Source organism: Micromys minutus (genome assembly GCF_963924665.1).
Source record: "Micromys minutus genome assembly, chromosome: 21".
NCBI lineage: Eukaryota > Metazoa > Chordata > Mammalia > Rodentia > Muridae > Micromys > Micromys minutus.
The window spans coordinates 39,671,271-39,689,540 of NC_137956.1; the positions used below are offsets into that span (position 1 = coordinate 39,671,271).

Below are 18,270 nucleotides of genomic sequence, written 5' to 3' on the forward strand. Positions count from 1 at the left end.
GAGAGAGGACAAAGCTTATTGTATGTGAGAGGGAAGCTTAGGTTATAGTGACTCTAAAGTGGCAGAGAGGATAGGGACCATGGGCTCCAGTGGCTCGTAGTGAAACCAGGAGGAGGCTCTGGGCTCCAACTTTATAAGGGGAGCCTCTGGAAGCAGCAAGGGAGCTCTTTGATGGTGAGGGGTGCTCCAGATGTACCTTAATTCTGTCCTTTCTTCGGGTCACTCCTAAAGGGCTCCAAAGGAGAGCCTGGTGACAAAGGCTCAGCTGGCTCAGTTGGAGTTCGAGGACTCACAGGACCCAAGGCAAGTTCCAACCCAGGCCTAGTCACTAATGCTCATGCCTGCCTCCGGGATTTCTCATGCTAAAGGGATCTCAGTTTCCTCGGTCATGTGTGTTCACTTAGGTTCTATGTGCAGAATGAGCCCAGGCTTAACTGGGCCACCAAATGATGGCATGTACCAGCTTAGGGTACACTGAAGGACTTGCCTCAATCTTGTTTCCCACAGGGCGAACCAGGTGCTGCAGGGATCCCCGGTGAGCCGGTAAGATGCCTCGCTCCCATAGACACCCCCTGTCCTCATGAGGCCCCATTCCCATGATGACCAGGGCCATGTAGCCTTTTAGGGGCCTAATTTTTTATGACCTTCCTTTTCTCAGAAACTCCTGTCTCTATAGTGAACTCTAGGATGGTGACCTCAGCCCATGCTGATTCTTTCCCTGTGGCAATGGGTGGTGACCATAGTCCCCTACCTGCACTCTAAGGTAGTTCCTCTTGATCCCTCACTACCCTGTCTTGATCCGTGTTAACACCTTTTCTCCCCAGGGAGCCCCAGGAAAGGATGGAGCCCCTGGTTTCCGAGGAGACAAAGGAGATATTGGCTTCACGGGTCCCAGGGGCCTCAAGGTGAGCCAAAATAGCCTGGTGTTGGAAAAAAAGGGGGCTTAGGTTCAAATTTTGGAGTTCAGAGGTGTTGGCTCAGGTTGGGAATGTCTAAAAGCAGTAGTAAGAGCTGGTTTTAAGCTCAAAGATTCGAGGTGAAATACAAGTAACCCTTTTTTAAAAGTTTGGACCCAGGCTCTTGTGTAGCACAGGCTAGCTTTAAACTTATTATGTAGCCAAGCCTGGACTTGAACTACTGACCTTCCTACTTCTATCTTCCAAGTGCTGGGATTACAGATGTGTGCCATTCACACCTGACTGAAGTTGCCTTCTTATCTGCTTTCCTACCTTAGGGTGAAAGAGGAATAAAGGGAGCCTGTGGTCTTGATGGAGAAAAAGGAGATAAGGTATAGTTGTAAGGGGAGATTCTAGTGCTGTAGGGCTGATGCGGAGTCCATGGAGACTGATGTGGGTGCTGTGGGGCTGATGTGGGGGCCATGGAGGGTGATGAGGGGTCCATGGGGCATGGGGCTGATGCGGGGGCCACAGGGACTTATTCGGGTGCTGTGGGGCCGATGCAGGGGCCCTGGGAGCTGATGTGGGGTCTGTGGGGCTGATGCAGGGGGACACAGGGACTAATGTGGATGTTATGAAAGTTGATGTGAAGATTCTGAGGACTGTGGTGCTGATGTGGATGGGCGGTGGGTGCTGGGGCCCAAGACTCACTTCTCTTCTTGATACCTCCAGGGAGAGGCTGGTTTTCCTGGTCGCCCTGGGTTGGCAGGAAAGAAAGGAGACATGGTAAGTGTTGGGGTACACCCTAAGTGAAGAGGGGCAATTGACTAGAGAGCCATCCTCACATTTATTTTTTTCTCTAGGGGGAGCCTGGTATGCCGGGTCAGTCTGGGGCTCCTGGGAAAGAGGGCCTGATTGGTCCCAAGGTACAGGGGCTCTTGATAATGAACTTGGTGGGGGTGGAGTCAGATAGGTCAAAGAAAGTCATGGTGATAAAGACAAAGAAGGTTGTGGCTTTGGAAGATCATATGGATGATTTTGAGATTTCGGGCAAGGTTGGGGTCGTGGTAAAGTTGGGAAGAACAGGTAGAAGGTGAAGGAGAGCGTTATGTTGTGTCAGGGAAGGGCTTGGGTGGAGTTGGTGTCATGGAGTCATAGTAGAGATAGTAACAGATGCTTGGATCATCTGCTGTAGAAAGCATTGGGCCAGGGGACTGGGATATATACAAGAGCAGAAGGAAGTCAGGGCTGAGTGCTTTTCTGCTTCTTCTGTTTCCAGGGTGACAGAGGCTTTGATGGGCAGTCAGGACCCAAGGGTGACCAAGGCGAGAAAGGGGAGAGGGTAAGTTGAGGTCAGGGTTTGTGGCTTGAGGGGAGCATTGTCTCTGGTAGTGATTTCATCTTGAAGGGGTTTTAAACACCAACCCTTCTTTATCCTTCCATAGGGGCCCCCAGGAGTTGGGGGCTTCCCAGGTCCCAGAGGAAATGACGGCTCTAGTGGTCCCCCAGGGCCACCTGGTGGCGTTGGTCCCAAGGGACCTGAAGGGCTTCAGGGTCAGAAGGTAAGGGCTTTTAACTCCGACACCTGACTGTGACCCTGGGTGGCTTGAAATTCTCTATGTAGATTAGGCTAGCCTCGAATTCAGAATTCTGCTTGCCTCTGCCTCCCAGGCGCTGAGATTAAAGGCTTGTGCCATCATGCCGGCTGCCATTTTGTTTTTAAAAGTTTATTTTTTATTCTGTGTGTATGAATGTTTTGCCTGAAAGTGTGTGTTTATACCACGTGTGTGCCTGGTGCCTGAGAAGGCCAGAAAAGAAAAGGCATCAGATGCCCTGGGACTGGAGTTCTAGATTGTGAGTCACCACATGGGTGCTGGTAACCAAGCCTGGGTCTTCTGGAAGAATATCAAGTGTCCTAACTGCTGAGCCATCCCTCCAGCCTGTGCTGAGGATTAAACCCAGAGCCTCATAATCAAGTGTTTCCTGTCTCTCTAAATTGGGAACCTATAGCCTATGTTCTTTTATTTTTTTTAAGATTTATTTATTGTTGCTTACATGTATGCCTGCAGACCAGAAGAAGGCATCAGATCCCATTATACAGCCACCACGTGGTTTCTGGGAACTGAACTCAGGACCCCTGGAAGAGTAGCCAGTGCTCTTAACCTCTGAGCCATCTCTCCAGCCTCTATCGTCTATGTTCTAATCTCTGAACCATGGTCTTTCACTTGCCTGTCTTCTGACCCAAATTGTCACTGACCCTGCCTTCTTGGTCCTTGTGTCTGACAGGGTGAGCGAGGTCCCCCTGGAGAGAGTGTGGTGGGGGCTCCTGGTGCTCCTGGTACCCCTGGTGAGAGAGGGGAGCAGGTGAGTGAGGATACCCCAGCTTGGAGTCAGAGATTAGCATGACCTCTGATGTCTGAGATCTGTCACAACCTGGTCACACTTGTCACACATAGGGACGACCGGGACCTGCTGGCCCCCGTGGGGAGAAGGGAGAAGCTGTGCTGACTGTGAGTTTAGCCTGGGTGGGTTGGGATGCCCAGTACCCTGACCCCTGAGTCCCTTGGGCTCTTGACTTGATAATGACTTGTCTTTGATTCCTGCATTATGAGACCCATGATTCATGGGTCTTGGGGGACCTTGTGGTCTTGTGTTCCCAGGAGGATGACATTCGGGGCTTTGTGCGTCAGGAGATGAGTCAGCACTGTGGTGAGTGCGTCTAGTGTGGAGTCTCCTGCCCTAACTGCATCCCAGAACCTAGATGGGAGCTGGCAAGTCCCCAGTACTGGCAGAGGGCAAGTGGAGATCAATGAGCAACACAGATGTTGCAGGGCAAACATGCTAACAGATTCCCTGATGGAGGGAGACGGAGATGTGGTGGTTACACAGTGTTCTGATGACTATCTATGTGGAGGGGTGGTGCAAGAACTGGTCCCAGCTGTGACACAGGAGGGGGAGGGCTGACCCTGGGACCCTGCTTCTTCCTGTCACAACTGCTTTCATCTCTTTACCTCCTGACCCTGGCTGCCTTTGGTCCTTGCGTCCCTGATCTGTTCCCAGCTTCTCACCTGATGGTTCATCTCTACGTTCCTTCCTGTCTTTCTTCTTCCTTCCTCCTCTTCCCCTCTCACCTGTGCGCTCCTCCCATTCCTTTGTCCCTCCCTGGCCCGCTGACTATCTGTAGATCTTTGCCCTCATGCATGTGTCTTCTGTCTGTTTCTCTTTCTCCATCTTCCTGCCTTTGCATCTTTTTTTTTTTTTTTTAAGATTTATTTATTCACTATATATGAGTACATTGTCGCTGTCTTCAGACACACCAGAAGAGGGCATCAGATTTCATTACAGATGGTTGTGGGCCACCATGTGGTTGCTGGGATTTGAACTCAGGACCTCTGGTAGAGCAGCCAGTGCTCCTAACCACTGAGCCATCTCTCCAGCCCCTGCCTTTGCATCTTGTCCTCCATTTCTCATGATCTCATTCTACTTTTTCTCTTGCAGCCTGCCAGGGCCAGTTTATTGCATCTGGATCACGTGAGTAGCTTTCTGCATCTAGAACTTTCCTCATCCAAGGCATCATGATAGATCCTTATCATCTGGGTCCTCTTGGCACGGGTGTGGCTAGGGTTGTTGACCATGATAGCTAAGGATGTCACCACCTGCTCTGTACTTCCAGGACCCCTCCCTGGTTATGCTGCGGATACAGCTGGCCCCAAGTTCCACCATGTTCCTGTGCTCCGGGTCTCTCATGTAGAGGAGGAAGGTGAAGCTGACAGCTCATGGGGCATGTACAGGTTGGGTACAGATGGGCATATGGGCATCCGTCAGGGCACATTGCATGTATACAGAGTCTGCACCCAGGACACACACACATTTCTGTACATGGGTGAGATGGATGTTATCCTGTCCCAGAACTAGCAGGGGGTTTCCTCACAGCATACCCCACCCTGCCTGCAGGCCAGGTGCCCCCTGAAGATGATGATGACTTCTCTGAGTACTCCGTGTATTCTGTGGAGGACTACCAGGATCCTGAAGTTTCATGGGATGGTGATGCTGAGATTAAGGACTGGGACCAGACAGGTTCAGGTAGTGCCAGACAGAGCCCGACCCACCGCCGATCTTTTGCCGATTTTCGGATTCCTCTGATCCCCACTATCCACTGGTGACCCTAGATCTCTGCTCCCTACCGCTGGATGAGGGCTCCTGTACTGCCTACACTTTGCGCTGGTACCATCGAGCTGTGCCTGGTGGCACAGCCTGTCATCCCTTTGTCTACGGTGGCTGCGGAGGGAATGCTAATCGTTTTGGGACCCGTGAGGCGTGTGAGCGCCGTTGCCCACCCCAAAAGGTCCACAGCCAGAAAACAGGTATGGGCCTACATGCTCTCAGGAAAGGCTGCATCCACGTGTATCAGTGCTTGGCCAAGATGTCCCCTGAGACTAAGGGACCTGGAGCAGATCCCAGAACTGACTACATATCCCCATCTGAGGAGCCTGCATGATCCCTCTCCATATTCCTTTTTGTTAAGGGTCCCTCTTGAGGACTCCATCCCTCGTGGATGCTTGGCATGTTTCTGTGCAGACTTCATGCTGGGGAAAAAGAGTCCAGGGGGCTGAATGTTCTCTAATGTGTTCCACACAGGTGCTGCCTAGGACTGAAGCCCCGATGATGCACTTGACGACGAGCAGTCCCCGGAGGTGGCAGGTCCCAGCCGGGTCCTGCTACTCTCCATTTGGTGCTAGAGTTGTGTGTGCACATGAGCGTGTACATGTCCACTATTTCAGTGACTTGGTCCTGTGGGTCTAGCCTTCCCCCCTGTGGACAAATCCCCATTGTGGCGCCTGCTTTCCTGGTAGATGACTCATTGTTGGGGGTGGCTGTGGGCACTGAATGGATGTGACTGGTGTCCAACCTGCCCCTTGACCCAGGGCTGTGATACCATGGTGCTGATGGGAGGGGAGGGGGGACATTAAAGCTGCTGTTTTAAAAGGCCCTTGTTGTTGATTGTTTGGGTGAGATGGGGGTATTAGGAGGCAATCTTCCCTTGGGGGAAGGGGTAGTCAGCATCTTATTACATGGTATAGAGTCTCCACGCCTAGCCCTTGTTATTTTTATGTGTTCTTAGTCCTCCTAACTTGCCCCCTCAAAAGAAATCAATAGGGTGGGGGCTAAGGAGGTGTCCTAGCTCCCTAGGAGGGGGTGAGTCATAGGTAGGGAGCTGCCTCATGCCAGGAAACATGCCCTAGTGCCTACCCCAGGAGGCTGGGGGAGATAAATGGGCCTTGACGTGAAGGAAAGGGTCAGCTGCAGGACTGTTGCCTGGCCCTGGCCCCAGCACCCCACCATCTCAGCCTACCCCTGAGGACGCTGGCATAGCGGTATTAGTGACCTTGAGTTGGGGTGGGAAGGGTCTGGGTTGGGTGGGCCTGGGGTATGGGTGGACATAGATGCCTGGACCTGGGAGGTTCTGGGGTCTCTGCTTGCCCTGCTTTACTTCCCCCCGTTCCCCCATTGCTCTCCTTTCTTGAGCAGCCCTGTGCTCAGAACCTCTCCCCATTTTGTCACTCTGGGGTTTTCTCTTGCTTTGTCTCCATCCCATTTACCTTCTTCTGCTTCTCCCCCTGCCAATCCCCTTTCTTTCTCCACCTCTGATGTCATTCTGTCCTTAGCTCCCTTTTGTTCTGGTTCTGTTATCTTTGGAGTTTTTAGACAGGGTTTCAGTTTCACAACCCAATCTGGCTTCAAACTCGGATCCTGCCTCAGCCTCCCAACTGCTGGGATTGCCGACAGACACCCCCCTGCCTAAGTATGCATATCACTCTTCTGTCTAGCTCCTGTCTCTGGTCCTGTTTGGCTTTCTTCTTTCTCCAATTTTGTCTCTGTGTCTCTGTCCCTGGCGTGGCCTCTGTAACCTCTCCATCCCCTCTTTGCCTCTTGCTTCTTGCAGTCTATAGCTGCCAAACCCAGACCCTGAGCCTGTTTTCTCCTTACAGCCTTACTACATGATGACCAGGTGGGCACTGGTGGTGTTCATGATCCTGATGTTGGATAGGGTCCTGTTTGTCCCAGGAACTCCTATTCCCACCTTCCAGCTCCTCCCTCAGAACTATGTAGAGACAACTCCCAGCTCTGTGGCCTCAGAGAGCCTCTCAGGTACCACCACAGGGTCCTCAGATTCCTGGAGCAACGCTAAAGCCAGCCCTTACCTGGACACCCGTGTCATACTCTCCTTGGATGTCCCCATTGGCCTCCTGCGGATCTTACTGGAACAGGCTCGGAACAAGGCTGCCAGGAATCAGGCTGCCGTTAATGCCCAAATACTAGCCCGTGTTGGCCGCCGCTGAGACTGAGGAAGGGATCACAAAGTTGGAGTGACCCTCGATGAGAAGTTCTGGAGGACAGCCACAAAGCTGGACAGTACTACATCTAGGCCAAGCACTTACCCAGAGATCACCGTAGTGGACCACCGCCACAGCTTCCAAGTATCTACAGTATGTTTAGACAGCTTGGCCAGATAGTAGTGTCTTGCTCTGCTGCCAAGCCCCTCATGTTCCTCACACTTCTGTTTGGGCATCTTGGACACTAGCACATATGTTCAGTATGTAGATTCTTGTCATGCCTAGCTGTGTCTGGCAGTCACAGAGCATCTAGATGCCACCGTGTGAACTCCATCTTTAAATGAAAGGGAGAGTCAAGACCCCTGTGCTGCACCTGAGATCCATCTAAAGCCCACAACCCTGGACCCCCCACCTGAGGCTGCTACACCAGAGAGAGCTGGCGAGGGTCACATGCTTGTTTTGTGGCTTTGTTTTTGTTTTTAAAGACAGTCTTGCAATGGATCCTTTCATGTTCTAGAGCTTGCTAATAGCAATCCTTCTGCCTCAGTCTCCTGGGCGTGCGTTAGTGTTACAAGCATGTGTCATCACATCTGATGACATGCTTGTTTTGTGCTCTGCTAGGTAGCATCCTGCTTAGATGTGGTTATCAGAGACGTCTCCAGGCAGCGGCACAGGTGACCACACGTGAATGTGGGGAAATTGACCCTGGTGGTTTTGCTCTGTGTGTGTGTGTGTGTGTGTGTGTGTGTGTGTGTGTGTGTGAGCACACGTGCAAAATCTGGAAGAAGGTGTTTGACTCCCAAATCTTCGCATAACACACAGCCAAGCTTTGTCTAGCCACAGCTCAGGGGCCTGCCAGGGGTGCAGACATACATGGCTCAGGATGGAGGGAGTAGATACTACCGGGGATCCAAGCCAGCTCCATGCTTTCATCCACAAACTGACCTAAGCAAAGCTGTTCACATATTTCAAGCCCCATTCTCCTCGACCGTAAAGTCAAGTGATGCCACCAAGCATCTTGTAGCACGGAGTGGCACGGTGTCCACAAAAGTTGTGGCTGGGGAAGGTACTCAATGAATGTCAGATGACGGAAGGATAGGATGCACCCAGTCACATGCACCCAGGAGTGACACATGAGGGCTGAGTCACACCTGGCTTCCCTGCCCTTCCACTCACCTTCCCTCCCTCCCCTCTGACCTGCTCACTGTGAAAAGAGCAGGCTTCACCTTTACACCCCCCATTCCATTGCTGGGCTGGTGCTGAAGCCAACTTTCTGGGGAGTGTGATCCTATTTGTGTGTGGTTGAGGCAGGGGCTCCTAGTGTTGTAGACAACTCAAGAAGAAGAAAAGACCGGACCCTGAGAGGTATGGGCTGCTCTGACTGGGAGAAAGCACTACTGGGCCAATAGCCCGGAGTGTAGAGTGCAGCTGCTTGCCTGGAATGGGGGGTTGGGGGGGGGGGAACGGGACTGGCAACCTCACAGAGCAAAGCAGCCCCGGGAGGCGGGTCTAGGACGGTTGGAGAGGCGGGGCTGGTTTTCCTCTGAGCCAGCGGGTTGGGGGGGGGGCAGGGGCGGAGTTTCTTTACCCTTCCCGAGCCGCGGGGAAAGGGGGCGGGGGAGGGGGCGGTGGCCCTGGCTAGTTTGGTTGCAGGATGGACAGATGGACATTAGGAGGCACCTCTCTAACCGACCCTTGGCGGGAGAGCAACGGCCAGGGTAGGCATTGGGTAGCACGGGCAGGGAGAGGATTGGGAAAAGACCTGGCTGTAGGGAAGATAGTGTTGGACGAAGTATAAGGGTGTTGGGGGGGGGGGTCTCTCAGAGCACTCTGAGAGGGCATCAATCTGTCACTGACCTGAAGGGGAGGCAAAACTGGGGCCTTGGAGGAAAGAGGGGCCTGCACCAAGGTGGGATGTCTATAGTGTCTTCCTTTGGTCAAGGAGGAGAGCTGGGCAGCTGGACTGCCTGAGGCACTCCACCCGACGTCTCTTGCTGGTCTCTGAGGGGTCTTGTTTATCACAGTCACCCAGTTTGGGAGGTTAATTTGTTTTGTTTTGTTTTTTTATATAGATCCTTCTTAGTCTTTAAGCCTGTATTTCTAGGGCACCTACTGTGTGTTCTATGGCGATCTTGAGTTTCTTTACACACCCACTATGTACTCTTTCTTTTTCATAAGCCTCTCTGAGCTGTTTCTTTGCACCATTGCCAGCTTCAAGTCACTTGGAGCACTCACGGTGCCTGTGCCAGGCTGGTCGGGAAGTACCACGGATCAGGGTTGACAGGCTTCCACTCACATGGCTGCATACCCCTAAATTAGAACCTCACCCTCTGAACCCTGAATCCAGAGGGATGCCAGGGACAGTTCTTGGAACTGTCAGAGGAAGCTAGTATTCCTGGGAACTGCCACCACTTAGCAAAGCAGCATCTGGTCAGGGAGTGAAGAGGAAGAAGGGAAGCAGGCCCTGGATAGTATTTTCATGTGTGTATGCCTGGGTCCAGGACTAATTAATATCCGTGCTTCTGTGTGTGCGCATGTCCATGTGCATTTGTGTGGCAGGCTGAGGCCCCTGGATCTTTACGATGTAAATGGTGGCTTATTAGTGCAGCCAGGACTAGGCAGAAGATGTAGACTGAGAAGTTTGACCCTTAACTGAGGGTTGAGGACTTTGATCAAATGTCTTCTACTGGGAGGTCCAGTGGTCAGTACAAATGGCCCCCAGAGAGCCAGCCAGGGCCAGATCAGCTCATGGCAGAGAAGGCCTGAGCTGGCCATTGTCATGCCTGAGTGCACACTGCCTGTGCACAGGACAGGGTAATTGGTTCACTTTAAGATGCCCTCAAGAAGGAAAACCTATGGGGGATTTCTGAACAATGAGACAGTAAAGGGGATACAGGAGGTGCAACTGTGAAGGCTGGGAGGCTCACGAGCCTGTGGGGCTGGCTCTGTTATTTTGACCCCTCCCTGTTCCCATCCTCTGTTTCTTACCTAAGAAATGAGGTGGTGGGAAGGGAGATGAGAAGTAGGTTCTCAGAACAGATGCAGACCCTGGCACTGGGAAGGTTGCCTAGGCTCCTGATGTTGACCTATGTCTTCCTAGCTGGATATATGGACTTGAAAGGGTGTGTCTGGGTCAGCTGGGGGTGAACTCAGAGGAGTGGGAGGTACAGAGATACATTTCCTGAAACCAGGCTCAGACTGGGTGTGGAAATGGCTCTGCCCTGGCTGTCAGCTCTTGAGTAACATCCAGGAGTTCTGGGGAAGAGGATGCATGGAACTGATGAGGTGCTGGGTACCCATGTGTGTTTGAGGTGGGAGCCTTGTGAGGAGTGACAGTGAGGTTTCTGCAGCTAACTGTGGTCCCTTGGCCATGGCCAGTACACAAACAGGAACAGAATGAGTGGCTTTGGGAAAGGAGGAGATGCCGATGTTCACAAGAGGAACCCTGTGGGTGTGCTCCAAGCTGCTCACTTCCCTCTGGGAACAGAGGGAGGATTCTGCAACAGGCAAGGAGTTAAGAGGAAACAAATATCTGCCCGGAGCAGGGTAGTTCCCAAAATGGCCAGCCAAAGCTGGTACCAGGGAAGCCCCACATGGGCTTCTGAATTTTATTTCCTGGTGCAGCGGTTAAGATATCTTTGCCACAGCCATTCTGCCATTGCCAGACACCGAAGTTGGTTTGAGACGTGGTGAACTGAGCCAAAGCAGAGATGTGAGAGGGAGGGAGGGATGTTGGGCCAAGTGTGAATGAGATCAGCTTTGTTTTTCATGTCCCTAGCTTCTGGCTGGACATATATGAAGCAGGAACCTGGTTTGGGTGGAGGACATCACTAGGGGACAGTGAGATTGAGATTCAAGCCCTGTTGTTGGGGCCTACACAGAAAATGTACAGTTTGGAGAGGCGGGGCTGGGCAGAAAGAAGAGGCCTGAGCTGTCTGGAGACTGGTGGAGGTCAAACACAGAATAGGGGCTTCCCCATGCTGGCCCACACTGGCCTCTAAGGAGTCATGTTCTCTGGTTGGCCCAGCATGAGAACTCTTTCATATGGTACCACCTTAATCCTTAAGCCTGAGCTGCCAGGCCTGGCCCTTTGCCCCAGTACATTTTCAGAGGCAGAGAGGGAGGTAATATAATGAGAACGCCTACATGTTTTTAAAAATGATTTCTGAGACTGACACATTTAGTCTGTACCACAATCTTGTAAAACTGATGTCTGCATCTCATTTTCCTGATGAAGAGGCAGAAGCTCATTAAAAAAATAATGATTAAAACGTTCATTGAAGCTGGAAGTGTAACTTGTCTAGCATGCACAAAGCCCTAGGTTCGATTCCCTGTATAAAGACTATGGAAGCGGTGGAACTTGGAAGGTGAAAGCAGGATGATCAGAGTTCAAGGTTACCCGCGGCTATACATTGAGTTTCAGGGAAGCCTGGCTACATGAGGCCCTGAAAGACAGAAAAATCAAACAGCAACAAACTTAAAATTGGTAAAATATAAATCCTTGGATGAGAATCAGAATACTGCTTAGTGAGTCCCCAGATAGCTTGTTCATATATTTCAGAGCTTTAGCCCAAGTTCCCCAGCAGCCATGCCAAAACATTGTTGATTTTGAGATGTATTCTGTGTTTATATCTCTAAGAGAAGGGAACCTTTTCTGTATGGTTGAACAAGTTGTTCTTGTGGACCCGGGAAGCTTCGAGGGTAAAAGCAGCTGAGGGAGACTGGAGAAGGTCCAGGAGGGCGATTGCCAGGACAGCAGGTCAGTCATTAGAGCCACTCGGGGACAACTGCCAGGCTGGTCTAGACTATCCTGCTCGAAGGGTCACGCAGGCCCTGCCCAGCCTCGTCGAACCCTTCTCACCAGGTGACTGTGAGGTCATATTTCTCAGGGAGTAGAGGCTTCGCAAACTTTGAGGCAGGGCTGCAGCTCACTGGGCGGGACCATAAGTGGGGCCTATGCAAATAAGAACAATCTGGTTAAGTGCAGTAAACTTCACATCCGGGGTGGGGCCTGCATAATCCGGGTGTCAAACGCAGTTGGTATTGAGCATGCGCGTTATCTGCTCTGGCTTGACGGATTGGGCGTGGTTAGTCCAAAAGAGGAAAATTGGGCATGCGTAGACGTAGGCCAGGGGCCTCTTCAGTTTGGGTGGAGCTTATTAGTACTAGGGCGGGCCTACGAGAAGATTGACAAGAGTTGGAGCCGCTAGAGGGGGGGCGGGGCCGGAGGGGCGGGACCTCGGGTGGCCCGAGGTGGCCAGGTTGCTGGGTGAGAAGCAGCGCAGTCCGATTCATCCCAGCCCGGGGATGGCGTCCCCACGGGAACTGACCCAGAATCCCCTGAAGAAGATCTGGATGCCGTACAGCAATGGGAGGCCCGCTCTGCACGCCAGCCAGCGTGGTGGTAAGACGGGGTCGGCAAGGAGAGGAGAAGGGAGGTGAACCCGGATGGGTGGGTAGACGAGGGTCTCGTGGCCTTGACGAGGGTCTCGAGTGGAAAGGCAGGAGACTGGTAGAGAAACAGGCATAGGTTAGGCTATTGTAACTGGTGGGCGGAGTCGGAGACAGGTGAGAGGCTGGGAATGTAAGCGGGAGTGACCGTGGTGCTGTGACAGTGGTCAGCAGAAAAGTGTGGTGAAGTAGGAGTGGGGACAGATGTGAGGGGACATCTCAGTCTGTCGGAGACTGGGTCTGGCCACTATTACCTTGGGAAGGCACTGACCCAAGCTGTTTCCAGTGCCTGGGTACAGGAGAGGACTTCATGGTCATGGCTCTTTCCTCTCTCCTGGTCACAGAGTGGGCTAGCAGGTAGTCTGGCTGGAAACTGAGTTGTGTAGTTCCAGACAAGGCAGTTGGCCTCTCTGAGCTGAGAATTTTGAAAGCCTAGCCATGGGCTAGTAGTCCTTGGTTTTAAAAACCAAAGTTTTAGAGGAACTCTGGGGGAGTACGGTTGTCGGGAGTGAGTCAGTGAGAACAGTACACCATATGGACCTCTCTGTGCCCCTGGACGTGGAAGCACCCACTTGTGTTCCCTGGTAAATAATTGCACAGGAGAGTCGGACATCAAAGAACTATGCTGAAAATTTTGAATTGCTAGGTGACTTACCTCTTCTGGGATCCTGGGTGTTTCTGTCTACTTCCTTGGTCTTTCTGTTTGTTCTTGAATTAGTTTGTAACTTTTTATTGACAGGGAAAAGAAAAAAATGTTTTATAAGTAACTCAAATATTGTAATGAATTCGCAGCTTGGCAAAGACCTCAGAGAACATCCAGTACAACTGGAGGTGCAGATATGAAAATGGAGATCAGGCTGTTGTGTGATGTGCCAGGGTCTCCGTGCATTCCTGAAGGCTGCTGTGTGTGATAAGGGAGGGGAGGGTCCTCTGGGCTTCTGTTGCCAAGGCCATCCTGAGGCCCTGACTTGACCATTAGCATAATGAGAGAGGGTGGGGGTGGGGAAGGTGTGTGCATATGATCCCAACTTGGGTCCTGCTAGGATGGCAGTAGTTCATAAGCAGACTGTGTTCCCGTGGGCAGTGGCTCTGACCACAGCATAGGCACTGGTAGAGCCGAAGCTGTCCAGACACATTCTGAGTCCTCGGGGGCTGTGCAGTTAGCCTGGCCAGCTTCCAAAAGGAAGCATTAAAGCAGAAGCTCCTTGTCAGTCTTTATTAGGACAGGGCTTTAGGGATAGTAACACTCAAGCCATATCCTGGACCAGCTGTGTGATCTTGAACAAGGAGCTAAACCTTAGACCTCAACCTAGGATGAGACCAGTATCATTTTTGCATCTAAACAGTGGGAAAGTGGAAGTAAGCCAGGCATGGTGGCGCACACCTTTGATCCCAGTGCTCAGGATGCAGAGGCAGGAGGATCTATTTGAGAGGCTCTATATACAGGGCTGTCAGGCTTTGGGGGTGACTCTGTCTCAAAAGAAAACAAAACAAACAAAGCAAAAAAGAAAAAAGAGGAAAGGAAGGAAGAAAAAAGTAGAAGCAGATTTTTATCACCACCAATCGCCCTTCTGCCTTTTACTACATAAGAGTTGGGGACTGAGGTGTCAGCCTGAGGCAGCCCCTTCTATCTGCTCTTGAGGCAGAGCCTGGACATCTTTCTCTACGTTCTAAGTGTAGGATTGAAATGTGGCCTCTTGTGCCATGTGGCTGTAGCATGTGTCTTTAGTCCCTGGGAGGCAGAGGCAAGTGGATCTCTGCGTCCAAGGCCAGCCTGACAGTGAGTTCCGAGATAGCCAAGGCTACACCTTTCTGGACAGGAGGTAACATGGCCAAAGCTGTAGCTTGCAGATGTGTGCCCTAGCCAAGGGTCCCAGAGGTCACAGCACACCCAGTCAGCCCCTCTGTATGAACCTGTGCATCATTTTACCCTTTGCACAGTGACCTGTGGCCAGGTTGGAAGGCTGTCAGGGCAGTAAAGACCCTAGGGCAAGGAAAGATAACCCGACCAAGACACTTTCCAGGGAAGAAAGAACCTGCCTACTTCTAGTCAGCGCTGGCAGCAGCTTTCTTTGCTGGCTACTCCACAGCTCCTCAGGGTATTGGGGCCAACTGACAAAGCCACCTTCTCCAGCCTGGAACACCATAGCAGTCCATAAAATTCGATACATTTATAAAATCCAGAGCCATGCCACCATGTGTGGAAGCTATTAGTCTTCCTTACCATTAGAATCCTAGCTTAGACCTTTAGGAGCTCTGAGGAGATGGGGCAGGAGATGAGGGACCTCAGTACCATGGCAAGTAGGACATTGTTTTTGTTTGTTTGCTTTTTTGAGAATATAGTAGACTGGGCTAGTGTAGACCTTGTGGATGGCTCTCTTACCTCTGTCTGTCTGTCTGTCTTTTTAAGTTTTCTATATTTATTTACTTATTTTATGTCTTTGAGTATTTTGCTTTCATGTATGTCTGTGCACTATGTGTGTGTGTCTGATGTCTGTAGAGGTCAGAAGAGAGCACCAGATCCTCTGGAACTGGAGTTATAGACCCTTGTGCTCCTCTGTGTTGGTCCTCTGCAAGAGCAAGTGCTTTGTTGTTGAAAGAGAGGGTTTCTCTGTTAATTCCTGGCTGGCCTGCAACTCACTCTGCAGAGCAGGCTGGCCTCACACTCAAAGAGATCCTCTTGCCTCTGCCTCCAGAGTTCTGGGATTAAAGAGACGTGTGCCTCGACACACCAGGTTAAGAACAAGTGGTTTTAACAACTGAGCTATCTCTGCAGCTCCCGGTCTTGCTTTGCTGATGGTTTCTTTTAGTGACAAGATGGCATGAGGTGTGACTGGACTTGTGTCTATGCACAGGGCACCCGGAGACTCAACTTCTGTCCCCTGAGTGGGACTGTCATGCAGTGTTGCTTAATTTTGAAGAGTTCTTCCTTCCTCAGTCTGGCCAAGAGGTGGGAGCAGGAATAACCCATTCAGGAGTCTACCTTGCGTCCACTCCAGGAACTGTGGCTGTGCCTTTGGTGGAAGTGCCTGGAAATAGGTAGGCAGGCATACACTCTCCATTGTCACAAATATCTCGGGCTTCTGGGCTCCCAGGGCTCTGGGGCCTTCAGTAGATATGGAAAAAGGAAGCAGAGAAGGCTGAGTTGGCAGGTCTTCTGACTTCCTTCTCTGTGTGTGTGGCGCTGTATGCATTCTGTATCCTGGATACCAGATGTTGGAGTCCAGAGCTTGGGTCTGACTGCACACCCCACCTTTTCCCATGGCTCTCGATATCTGCAGTCTCCCCTGATTCTGACCTTGTATATAATTTCTTTCCTCAAGGGACTATCTCCACATCTTGCTGTTGTAAGGCTGTCACAAATGTTCTTGAACTTTGGTTTGCTTCAGTTCTTTGCTGGAGAGCTTATCTCAAGGAGCAGAGGTGATCACCAATTTATTGCTTTGTTTTGTGCCCAGATCCAGTCTGTTGCCCTGAGTGCCCACCCTACATATTAACACGGGAGGGAAATAGAGGCATTATCACCAGAGACTGGGAGGAGGCCCAGGTCTGCTCTGGGAAAGTAGATGTTGTGCTGGATAGTTTTTATGACAGCTTGACACAAGCTATAGTCATCTAGGAGGAGGGAACCTCAGTTGAGAAAATGCCTCTGGAAAATCAAGCTGCAGGCAAGCCTATAGGGAATTTTCTTAATTAGTAATTGACAGCCCTTTGTGGGTGGTGCCATCTCTGGGCTGGTGGTCCAGGGTGCTATAAGAAAGCAGGCTGAGCAAGCCATGATGAGCAAGCCAGTGAATAGCACCCTCCGTGGCCTCTGCATCAGCTCCTGGCTCCAGGTTCCTGGGATGTTTGAGTTTCTGTCCTGACTTCCTTCCGTGATGAACAGTGATGTGGAAGTGTCAGTCAGATAAACTCATTCCTCTAAGTTGTTTTTTGTGTAATGGTGTTTCATCACAGCAACAGAAACTCTAAGGCAGGTGTGAAGAGAAGGTACAGTGCCTCCGTCTTGAAAGCCTAAGTACTGCCCCTGAGGAAGCAATGGTGTGTGTGTGTGTGTGTGTGTGTGTGTGTGTGTGTGTGGTGTGTGGTGTGTGTGGTGTGTGGTGTGTGTGTATGGTGTGTGTGTATGGTGTGTGTGGTGTGTGTGTGTGTGTGTGTGTGTGTGTGTGTGTGTGTGTGTGTGTGTAGGGGGCATGCAGATAAGGTGTGTCCCTGAGAAATGCCTGATTACTACTCTCTTTAAATTGCTTCAGCACTCCTGGTCAGCCTGGGCAGGAATTGTGTAAATAACAGACTCCAGAAGTCTTCTGGGCCTGAGGAGGCAGGGTCTTGCTTAACTCAGTTTCCTCTAACCTTAGCCAATACCGAGGTTATTCTGCAAGTGTCTCTCTCTTGCTTCAGCCCGTGTCTCCTTCTTCCCGCCCGTGGGGTTCTGTGTTTGGGTCATGCACAGGAATGATGCTGCCCACACCCCAAGACCTAAGTGTGATTGGGCTGTAGCACACCTTCGTCCGTGGTCCAGGATGCTGCCAGAGCAAGGCAAAGGGTAGAGCTTCCCAGGAGTGCTCCAGCTTCTCCATGGGGAAAGTGCTAAATCATGCTGGTGAGGGCAAGAGTTGCCAAAAGTTGCCAGAATCAAGATAGGGACGGAAGCCTGCCTGATTACTGACCCCAGGTAGAGCTGTCCCTGAGGTCTGTGTTCTAGAGAGACAGCTAAGGGGGGTCCTTATAGCCTCGCAAAGGAGGGCAACGGAGTGGGCAGAGGAGAGGCAGGGACAGCTCACCAAGACTGCTTAGCAGTCCATTCCCTATGGAGTTTTTGTTTTGTTCTGGCTTGTTATTTTGTTTTGTTTTGAGACAAAGTTTCTCTGTGTAATAGCTCTGGCTGTCCTGGAACTTACTCTGTAGACCAAGTTGGCCTCCAACTCTGAAAGATCTTCCTGCTTCTGCTCCCTAGTGCTGTGATTAAAGGAGTGTGCCACCACTGCTTGGCCATCCCCTCTGGTTTTACTGGCCCTGGTCCTCTGGGTGATGAAAAAGAAGGCTCCTGTGACTAAGGTGGGGTCACAGTTGGAAGCTGTTGAGTCACAAGCACTCCTGCTGCCTGAGCACCAGTCCTAGGCAGCTGAAGCTCAGGGACGCTGTGGACAGACAGGTCTTTCCCTACCTCCAGCCCCAGCAGCTTCTCTGGTTGACACCTCAACTTGGTAGCACAGTGGAGATGAGCAGACTATTAAGAGGATTGCTGGGCTGGGGCCATGGGTGGCTTAGGCACTCCTGTGGTTAAAGTCGTTCCCTGGGGAGATGTAAGCAAAGCTCTACCCTCCTCCGAAGGTCCCAACGGCACACAGAAACACAGTTCCACAAGTTCAGTCTGAAAAACCACTGAGTATTCTGGATGTCTTTGCAGAGCAGAGGTGAGGGGTTCTCACGTGGCTGTGGTTCTTCCATGCAACAGGCGGAAGGAAGCAGCTGGATGCTCGGGTGAGGGTCTCCCAGCCCTACTCACCCCTCCACGAGGGGATATAAACAACAGGCCTAGCCAGGATAATGCTTTTGCAAAGGGCTTAGTCTGTGGTTGCTTGGCT

General features: G+C 51.5%; 3 protein-coding genes across 4 annotated transcripts in view; all 3 read left to right on the top strand.

Moving 5' to 3' along the window:
* Window positions 1–5,702, top strand: part of COL7A1 (collagen type VII alpha 1 chain) — a gene marked incomplete at its 5' end in the record, with an annotated part of 30,426 nt that extends 24,724 nt beyond the window's left edge. Inside the window, 16 exon segments of the mRNA XM_080934682.1 lie at window positions 232–303; window positions 508–543; window positions 825–905; window positions 1,235–1,288; window positions 1,629–1,682; window positions 1,760–1,822; window positions 2,176–2,238; window positions 2,342–2,458; window positions 3,183–3,260; window positions 3,353–3,406; window positions 3,557–3,605; window positions 4,395–4,427; window positions 4,570–4,656; window positions 4,851–4,979; window positions 5,066–5,260; window positions 5,535–5,702. Of these exon segments, the coding sequence (XP_080790808.1) occupies window positions 232–303; window positions 508–543; window positions 825–905; window positions 1,235–1,288; window positions 1,629–1,682; window positions 1,760–1,822; window positions 2,176–2,238; window positions 2,342–2,458; window positions 3,183–3,260; window positions 3,353–3,406; window positions 3,557–3,605; window positions 4,395–4,427; window positions 4,570–4,656; window positions 4,851–4,979; window positions 5,066–5,260; window positions 5,535–5,545 (1,176 nt within the window). The 3' untranslated portion in view covers window positions 5,546–5,702.
* Window positions 5,703–6,895: 1,193 nt separating this feature from the next.
* UCN2 (urocortin 2) lies at window positions 6,896–7,237 on the top strand (the record flags this gene model as incomplete). The annotated part of the gene is made up of 1 exon (XM_080934247.1): window positions 6,896–7,237. One exon carries the CDS (start codon window positions 6,896–6,898, stop codon window positions 7,235–7,237), a length of 342 nt encoding a protein of 113 aa, XP_080790373.1.
* A 1,627-nt stretch (window positions 7,238–8,864) lies between these two features.
* Window positions 8,865–18,270, top strand: part of PFKFB4 (6-phosphofructo-2-kinase/fructose-2,6-biphosphatase 4) — a gene marked incomplete at its 5' end in the record, with an annotated part of 36,957 nt that continues 27,551 nt past the window's right edge. The window contains one exon of one of the 2 annotated variants that reach the window (XM_080934882.1): window positions 8,865–8,949. In XM_080934882.1, the coding sequence (XP_080791008.1) occupies window positions 8,886–8,949 (64 nt within the window). Of the gene's footprint in view, window positions 8,950–12,538; window positions 12,636–18,270 lie in introns of those variants that run through there. The other variant, XM_080934881.1, reaches the window with a different exon arrangement.